Source organism: Lathyrus oleraceus, chromosome 1 (assembly GCF_024323335.1).
Source record: "Lathyrus oleraceus cultivar Zhongwan6 chromosome 1, CAAS_Psat_ZW6_1.0, whole genome shotgun sequence".
In the NCBI taxonomy this organism is placed as follows: Eukaryota; Viridiplantae; Streptophyta; class Magnoliopsida; order Fabales; family Fabaceae; genus Lathyrus; species Lathyrus oleraceus.
In genome coordinates this window covers 37,054,063-37,063,560 of record NC_066579.1, presented here as the reverse complement: position 1 = coordinate 37,063,560, position 9,498 = coordinate 37,054,063, and the positions used below count along the sequence as shown (strand labels likewise).

Sequence of the window (9,498 nt, the reverse complement as noted above, 5' to 3'; positions counted from 1 at the left end):
GAAATTTATTAACTAATAAAGTAATAAATTTGACTAATAAATTATAAGTAAAATATGTGGTTAATAATTTATATTTTTATGGTTAATATAATAATTAAATTGATTAATCATAAAAAAAATTATGTTATAAATATAATTTTAAAAATAAGAATATTCTTTTATTAATATTATTTTTTATTTAAAAATAAATTAAAATACTATTTAATATCTAAATATGTGAACAGTATTAGTATTAGATGTAAGTATTTAATATTAAAATTTATATAGGAAAAGTAAAGATGTGTTCTTGTCTTAAAAAAAGTTTTTCCCCTCATCCTAGCACTATTTCATGCATAGTGCATGATATAGTACCGAAACATTTGTATTAATTTAATAATATGTAATTTTTTTTCTTTAAAATTTGTTACTCCTTAAAAAAAAATCCTAAAATAATTATGGTTAAAATTGAGACAGAACTAAATATGATGTAAGTTAGAAAGAAAAAAAAACTTTTTTTATATTATTATATTTTAAATTTGATATTTATCTATTTAATGTCTTCAAAAACATTTATTTGTGAAGATGGTTTATAGATACTTTAAATACAAAAAATATCAAAAATTAATTAAAAATAATAGTTTAAATTTTAAGTGTTTGAATTTGATTAATTTAGTGTTCAATAAAAATGTTTTAAAAATCGAATTGGAGATTGAACCGATGAAACTTGCGATTTAAGGTTTAATTGATTCAATTGATTAATAAAATAAATATTTCAAAAATCTATTACAAAACTAATACAACAATATCGGTAATACATATAATAACCTAACATAGTTCTACAATCATTTCAACCATCACTTAAGAATAATTTGATCAAATTAAAAAATTATAATAAAAATAGTTAAACTAATTCAAATCAAAATTAAGACAATAGCATATAATATCTAAAATAAAGATCAAATAATTAAGAATACATAAATTAAATAAGATAGAGTATTAAAAATAAATAATATAATATATTTTCATTAAAAAAAATGAATTTGAGTTGAAGTACAACAAACAAGTCTTAATTGACGATAAATAATATTGACTTGAATGATAATTAATACATCATGACTATGCTTAAAAGAGAGGACATGATAATGATGGGGTGGAGTTGAAAGAAAAACTATAACTGAGTTACAAAATTTAGAAGTTTATATGGTTGTGAAAGAAATATGAAATTTTTGTGATTGCACAATGTTAAATTTTGATATTGACGTATTAAATTTTTAAAAAAAATTATTAATTTTATGTTTTTTTTAATCGGTTTTACATAATTGACTCTGGTTCGAATGATTTTGCACGGTTCAATTCAGTTTTACTTCAATTTTGAATCATTAACGATTTTGAAATGTTGATCCAATCAAATTCATCTATGGTTCTTGATCCAACCGACCCGTTCGATCCGGTTTTTAAAACATTGTTCTATAGGATAGAAAATAGAATGTTTTACAAGATCATCTTCATGTGTATATATGATTGACATTGAATAAAAAATTTAAAAATTGAAGACGACGATAACTAATTTTCAACATCAATTTAATATTAATAAATGATGTTTAATATCAAATTAGATTTACATAGTTGTAACATGATAAATTAATAGATATTTTTCACAAGTCCTCTCCAAAAAGAATTTAGAGATTAATTGTTATGCACTGTCAGTGTAAAAAGTTTTATACTATTAATGCATCACAATCATTCGTTTATATTACTTTTTAAGTGGTTAAAATAAAAGTCAAACATTTTAAATAAATCAATGGTTGTGATTGACTGACAGTATAAAAATTCTTTCACCGTCAGTGTATATCAATTAAATTCAAGATTTTATAAGTGAGCTTGTTTAGATATTTTTTTAATTAATAGTATAGTATATTTTAAAACAAATTAGCATTACTTAATTTATGTTTTCATTGTAATTAGGCAAACATCCATGCTTTCATACAGGTTTCCTATAAATATCATTTTTAATTATTCATAAAATATATAATATGTAATATATTTTATTAAACAAATTAATATAATATGTGATTCATTTGATATATTTAAAATGAAATAATATGATTAGTAGAAAACAAATTAATTAAACAACCATGTATTTTCAAAATAATTAAACGAAATGATTTTTGTTTTGTATTGGTCAAAAAATACATGTGTACGATGGTGGAGTTTACCCACGACAGTGAGAAGCCTTGTACGATTGTGTTTTAAGGTTCTTTCCGGGGTCATGCTCACGTGAGGCGAAAGACCACGTAGATATATGGACTGTTTAGGTAAAAGCTCCTAAAAGGTGTAATGATCGGTATGGCTTAAGATTCCCATTTTTCCATTATGAGGGAGGTATTTATAAAGACCTTTGGGCAAAGGGTTTGGGTACCCTTGAGTGGCGGCAATGGCTCCCTCATGATCAAGAGAGGTTGTTGACTACCTATTCTTCAAGAAATTGTGGTGGACTCTGTTTCCTTTGACCAACGACTTTATACATTTCACCAGTCATAGGTGAGTCCTCTATTCTAGTAAGGATACCTCCCTAGGAGATACTATACTTGGGTGAGGGCGTCCTAATATAGCACGCTCATAAATATAACACTACATAATATCTCATGCATTAGGGGTTTTTCTAAGGACTAAGTGTTTTTAAAACCTCATTTTTGCTCAGGATGCGCCTCTTGCCATACTAGTGAGTTTATGGGTTGATAGTGCCCCTAAAAAGGGGAGTCTCTCAATCTGAAGTGAGTTCCTTAGCTGAAGGAGACTTTAATCAAATGGTGAGTCCCTTAGCTTCAGGCGAGTTCCTTAGTTGAAGGAGACTACAATCAACCCAAACTAAAACAACTACTATTAAACAATCAGTTTTCTCCTCCAGTCGCACTAAATATCAAGAATAACGGGAACGATAAAGTAAATGGTTCCTGATGCATTCATATTTCAACAAAGTGAACACTCTCCTACTGATGAACAACCTACACACGATTACCAGCGTTAAACCCCAACAAAATTGCGTAAAGATCTAATGTTATTCCATAACACCTGTCAACAATCATACAAAATTCTGAGACACACCCTTGGATGTGTGAACCACTGTGAAATGTTATTCAACGTGCTGCTTGAAAAGTATTTTCCAAGATAGAATTTTTGCCTCTTTAACCATCTTCACAATAGTTATTTCCTCATTTTGAAAAGTATTTTCGTTTTTGGCGTCCCATATTGTCCCCACACACATGAACCATAACATCACATTCTTCGAAGGCGATTGACTACCTCTGCTCAACAGCCATTTAAACTGCAATAAATGTTGTCAACATTCATTATGCATAGCAGTAGACACTCCCAGCCATTAACGGATACAATTCCACACACCTACAAAATCAGGGCACTAAAAAAAGGTGAGAAACTCGCACACATATGATCAATCACTCCCCTTTTAGCAAGGTTATCTTTGGTTGGGATCTTATTTTGAAATATTCTCCACACCATCCCTGACACTTTTGACGTAACCGCCTTATTCTACACTCTAGACCAAGGAATAATAGTCACTACTACAAAATATATCTTTGGTACCACTATCTTACAACGGCCGTTTAAAAAAATATAGTAATATCTCATTTTTGCTCGTCTTAAGTTTTTTTTATTATTTTATTGAAATACATCTCATCGCAGTTCTTAATAACAACCGTTGTGATTGATGGTCACTTGCTTCGATTCTCAACACCAACTTTTTTTATTTTTTGTTATTGAAATATGTCGTTTTTTTTTTTGAAGTTGTTAGAAGAGTAAATTAATATAATATAGTGAATTTTAAGAAATGTACATAAAATAAGTAGTCACCTACACATGAGTTTGCACAGGTCACACAATATCGTTATAAAGAGTAAATAGATATAGTATAGTGGTGGCTAAGAAATATATATAAAAGATATATAAATTATGTATTTTTGACCCATCGAAAATGTATATTTTAGTAGAAAAATAAATAAAATAATAAAGTTGTCATCTACCCGTGCGTTCACACGGGTTGTGCAATGTCTTTATAAATAGTAAATAAATATATTATAGTGATGGTTAATAAATTTTTATAAAAGATATACAAATCAAGTTGTCTCGGCCTGTCGAAAATGTACATTTTAGTAGAAAAAATAAACTAAATAATTAAGTAGTCATCTACTCGTGTGTTTGCACGGTTCACGTAATATCGTAATAAATAGTAAATAAATATAGTATGATGATGGTTAATATGTACATATAAAATATTTAAATAAATGAAAAAGTAGTTTTAAATTTTGAATATGGTATGAATATTAATTTAATTTAGAAGAGGTTAGTTTATTGTCAGCAATTGCATGAATATTACATACCAGAATTGGTGCAATGCATATCAAAATATTAAAACGGATTACCCGATCCTAAATGGGCCGGTCCAGGTGGACATCAAGCTTTTTAGGACCATGACAAAAAAATCATATTATAATATAGGCTCAAATATTACTACTCGAGTCTGACCCTATAAAGGCTTCAGACTACCGGACCTTAGACGAGTTTTTTAAAGTTATTGTTTATAAAAAAAGTAAAATAAAAACCTTATAATATTAACATGTCGATATTTAATTACTATATTAATTTTATAAATACTTTAATATATTTTTGGATTACATGTCGATATTGTATAAAATAATATTCAAATATTTAACATAAAATGAACTAATATAATACGAAGAAATTATGAATTAAAACACAAAATAGTTACCTATTAATTTGATTATATCAATGTATAATATTTAAAAAAGATAAAATTTATTGAGGTGAGAAAATGAAGTGTGTTATTTTAGAGTGAGATAATATAAATATTAATACTATTTGTTTAAATTTATAGTTATGCAGACATAACGGCTACTCGCGGTCCATGCTTATCAGCTCTAATAGATAGAAAAAATTTTATAACCAAGTTAAAAAATCCTAAAAAATATGAATTTTAATTTTAAGATCTAAACTATGTGATTTTATGGACTTGACAGACGGACCCATATAACTATTCCATTTTGACTGTTATATATTCAGACAAGTGTTTTACTATCCTCCTAGTCGGAAAAAAAATCAGTGTCATTGTTAATGAATCTTTAGAAAAGTCAAAAGTATAATGAAATTAAAATGAAAATTTCTAAAACAATCCTTTATTTTATTTAATAACAATTCTAATATTTTTAAATAAGTCTTACTAATAAAACAACCTTCAATTTGTAATCCATATTTTCCTAAAGCATCAATCATAGAACAATCTAGGGTTCACAAATTTATCTACTCATTTATCATCATTCCAATTTCAATATTAATTTATGGCTGAAGTATGAGCTGTGACAAATTTATTTGTACCTTAAATTGTGGAGTAGGCACAAACACATTTACTGTTTATATTTATTCACATGCATGCATACTGCTTTTATCTTGTTTAAAAAAGGAAAGACGTGTTCTTACCAAATTCATTGTCCAACCTTTTATATCTTCTTCTTTTGATAGATCGAAAGTGGATTGATAATGGAATTGAGAAGACTGTTAATAAACTTTAAACATGTCTTAAGTTGTAAAGCAAGTAGTAGTAGTATTAGATTAGACTACAACTTTCAATTTCATTCATTATTTATTATTATGTGAAAACTTCATAAACCATGATGTTTTTTGTTGGATTTTTGTCTTTAATAATTTAAATTTTGAATTTGTATTTTATGCATATTTAATTTAAATTAATATTTAAAATAAATTGAAAGTATTTCTCTAATTTATTGTTATATATGGCTTTAAAACAATTTGGTTTGGATTTGCATGTTATGTATATTTATTTTAAATTAATATTTAAAATAAATTGGAAATATTTCTCTAATTTGGTATTATATATGGCTAAAAAACAATTTGGTTTGGATCTGTATATTAGACATATTTAATTTGAATTAGTATTTAAAATAAATTGGAAATATTTATCTAATTTGGTATTATATATGGCTTAAAAACAATTTGGTTTGGATTTGTATTTTAGACATATTAATTTAAATTAATATTTAAAATAAATTGGAAATATTTCTCTAACTTGGAGTTATATATGGCTTAAAAACAAATTGGTTTGAATTTGTACTTTAGACGTATTTAATTTAAATTAATATTAAATATAAAAAAACTCACTATCTTTTGTCTGAATTAGTATTTATTTATAATTAATCGATCATATCATTTATCTTATTTTAATATAATAAATTATTTATTTATTTATTTAATAAATTTGTCCTTTTAACGTTTTAAAACCTGTACAATGTAATTATGATAAGAAGTGTTAAAAACATTTAATGTAGAATTTTTAACTACCAAATAATTTTTATTTCAATTAAGTATGAATGAATGAATGGTATGATGAAGAAAATTGTAATCACTTGTTAAATTTTACACACACTCTCTTGTTAGATATATCGGTAAAGATGAATGAATTCATGTCTGAATCGTGATTGATGTCATTTTTCTTAAAAGTATTTCAAGCACTCTCTTTATTATCTTAGAGTTGAATGCAAGAATACCCAAGATAATTCAGCCTCAGAATCGAATCTGCACAAGACTGGTGAAGATTCTAATGAAGGAAGTGTGTCTAGAATTTATAAGAGGATGCACGAATTTGATGTGTTGATTTTTGAATACTCAACAATGTATTTATAGGTCATTCATGTGTTTTTTCACAAGATTGAAACTCTTGTTGAAACAACACATTTTCAACGTATGCTTCAATGGTTCGCCTATGGATACATTATGTACCACTTCATGAATTGTTGCATGTTTCGAATTCGAAATTTAGACTCTAAGCAACTATAAAAATAGGAGCAATAATTAAAATTAAACTGTTGCATGGCAGCGACCGCCCATCGGAGCGCCACCGGCGCCGACGTATAACGCTGCGAGTGGCCCGATTGCTCTGATGCGGCGTGCCACGAAGGTGGAAATTTTGCAATGATTGCACCAACTTGCAAAGTATTTAGATATTAAGAACTTTTTCCTACCTTCCTCTCCGGCCTTGAATTTGAATTTGAGTGCTTTCCAAATTCTTGTTGTAGATTGAGTATCCGTATAGAGGTTGTAGAGACGACCAGATTATGTATTCAGTATATGTCCACGGCATATCAATTTATTCTCTTTGTGTTTCTTGCGCTCCTTCTTGAGTTCATCAGAGTCATCCTTAGTTGGTTTAGGAATTGGTGTCAAGTTAGGATTTAAGACAAGGTGAACCTTCAGAGTGGTCAGTAGGAATGTCATCTTGTCATGCCATCTGGTGAAATTGGTTCCATCAGAGCGATCCAACTTGACAAGGTCATGGTTCATAACTTTGATGCTTGAAACTGCAGCATTTGAAGCCATTCTTTGAATACTTTTAAGATTGTTAGATATATCGATAAATTTGAATGGATCCAGGTCTGAATCGTGATTGATGTTACTTTTCTTAAAAGTATTTCAAGCACTCTCTTTATTGTCATAGAGTTGAACACAAGAATACGTAAGATAATCCAGCCTCATAATCGAATATGCACAAGATTGGTGAAGATTTGAATACGGGGAAGTGTGTCTAGAATTTATGAGAAGAGGATGCACGAATTTGATATGTTGATTTTCGAATACTGAACAATGTATTTATAGGTTATGCATGTGTTGTTTCACAAGGTTGCAACTCTTGATGAAACAACACCTTTATACGTCTAAGCATCCTCAAACGGATGGTCAAACTGAGAGGATGATACATACACTGGAGGATATATTAAGAGCTTGTGTACTTGAAAGTGGAGGAAATTGGAAGGAACTCCTATTATTGATTGAATTCACATGCAACAATAGTTACCATGCAAGTATCGGGATGGCTCCTTATGAAGCCTTGATGTAAGGAAATGTAGAACACCTCTGTGTTGGACAGAAGTTGGTGAAGAAAGAATCTTAGGACTGGAGATTATTCAAGAGACTATGGAAAAGATAAGGATGGTTCATGACAAGATAAAGAAAGCACAAGACCACCAAAAGAGCTCCGCAGATCACAGAAGAAGACCATTAGAATTTGATGAAGGTGACCATGTATTTCTGAAGGTGACTCCAAGATTGAGACTGAAGGGACCGTTTAAGTCACGGAAGCTAAGTCCGAGATACGTAGGGCCATACCAGATTATAGAGAGGATTGGAGAAGTATCCTACAAATTAGCCTTACCACCTTCTTTATCAGAAATCCATGACGTCTTTCACGTATCTCAACTTCGAAAATTCATTCCAGATTCTCTTCAACCTATTCTTCCAGATTCAATAGAAGTAGAAGCAGACCTAACCTTTGAACCTCTACCAAGTTGTATTACAGGACGGGAAGTTAAGGTATTGAGGAGTAAGGAAATCCCTCTTGTTAAGGTTCAGTGGGATGAATCACATCCGGGCGATGCTACCTGGGAACTGGAGTTAGAAATGCGAGAAGTTTACCCTCATCTCTTCCAAGTAATAATTAAATTCGGGGATGAAATTTTATTTAAGGGGGGAGGATGTAATACCCCGTATTTTCTTAAATACTTAATTCCTACTAATTGAGATCAATTGAGTTCCTATGTGCTCTAAAAGTTATCAGTTGGGATAAATAGAGTAAATAGTGAATTCAGATTGACTTAATTAATATTAATTAGGACTGACCTTTTTTTAATTTGGACATTTTGGTAACACTAATAATGGGTCAATTGCTCTGGTAGAATAAATATTAGAAGTATAGTATCACTTGGGATATTTGTTACTACTAGTAACCTTTTCTAACCACACATTTCTTATGGAAAATGATGGCCACATATATTTATCTATTACCTACCAACCATGTGCCACTTTATTTCTCTATGTATCTTACAAACTGGTGGAAAGGAAGAAGAAACTCAAGAGAAGAATAGGAAATAAGCTAGTGGGGGAGAAGAAGGAGGAAGAAAATCTTGGAATCCATCATCACTTCATCACCATCACATCTCATCATCTTCTTCAAGCTCCTCTTCCATTTCTTAAGGTGGGTTCTAGTTAGAAACCCTAATATTTTTAGGGATTTAGGTTGTAGAATAATTGGTTTATAAGAATCCATACTATATGATGAATGTTTCCTCTTGATCATGATGAGTTTCTCTATGAATCATGTGAAATTTCATTGGTGTTGTCTCTATATGTGTTCTTGCATTTATTAGATTCTTGTGACATAATGATGTGGTTGTTGTTTGGAAGTTTGTTGATGTGTTGTTATGTTCATGTCAAGAGATTGGTAGTTAGAAGTGAAGCAAACATTATGTAGGTTGGAATTTTGGAAGTTGTAGAAGAAATGAAGTCTTTGTGTATGAAAAAGTGGCAAATGCTTAGGACCAATCGATTGGTCCTTGATGACAATCGATTGTGTCAACTTTCTGTTTTGCAGAAAAGGAAATTTTAGCAGAACCAATCGATTGACAGGGGATTCCAATC

General features: G+C 29.4%; 1 protein-coding gene across 1 annotated transcript; it reads left to right on the top strand.

Moving 5' to 3' along the window:
• The first annotated feature begins 7,998 nt into the window (after positions 1-7,998).
• LOC127089418 (uncharacterized) lies at positions 7,999-9,242 on the top strand. The gene is made up of 2 exons (XM_051029359.1): positions 7,999-8,511; positions 9,228-9,242. The coding sequence occupies exons 1-2, from the start codon at positions 7,999-8,001 to the stop codon at positions 9,240-9,242; spliced, it is 528 nt and encodes a 175-aa protein (XP_050885316.1).
• The last annotated feature ends 256 nt before the right edge of the window (positions 9,243-9,498 follow it).

Bases quoted from the DNA above. Each gene is read 5' to 3' on its own strand.
- LOC127089418 (XM_051029359.1), top strand. From the start codon at position 7,999: ATGGAAAAGATAAGGATGGTTCATGACAAGATAAAGAAAGCACAAGAC.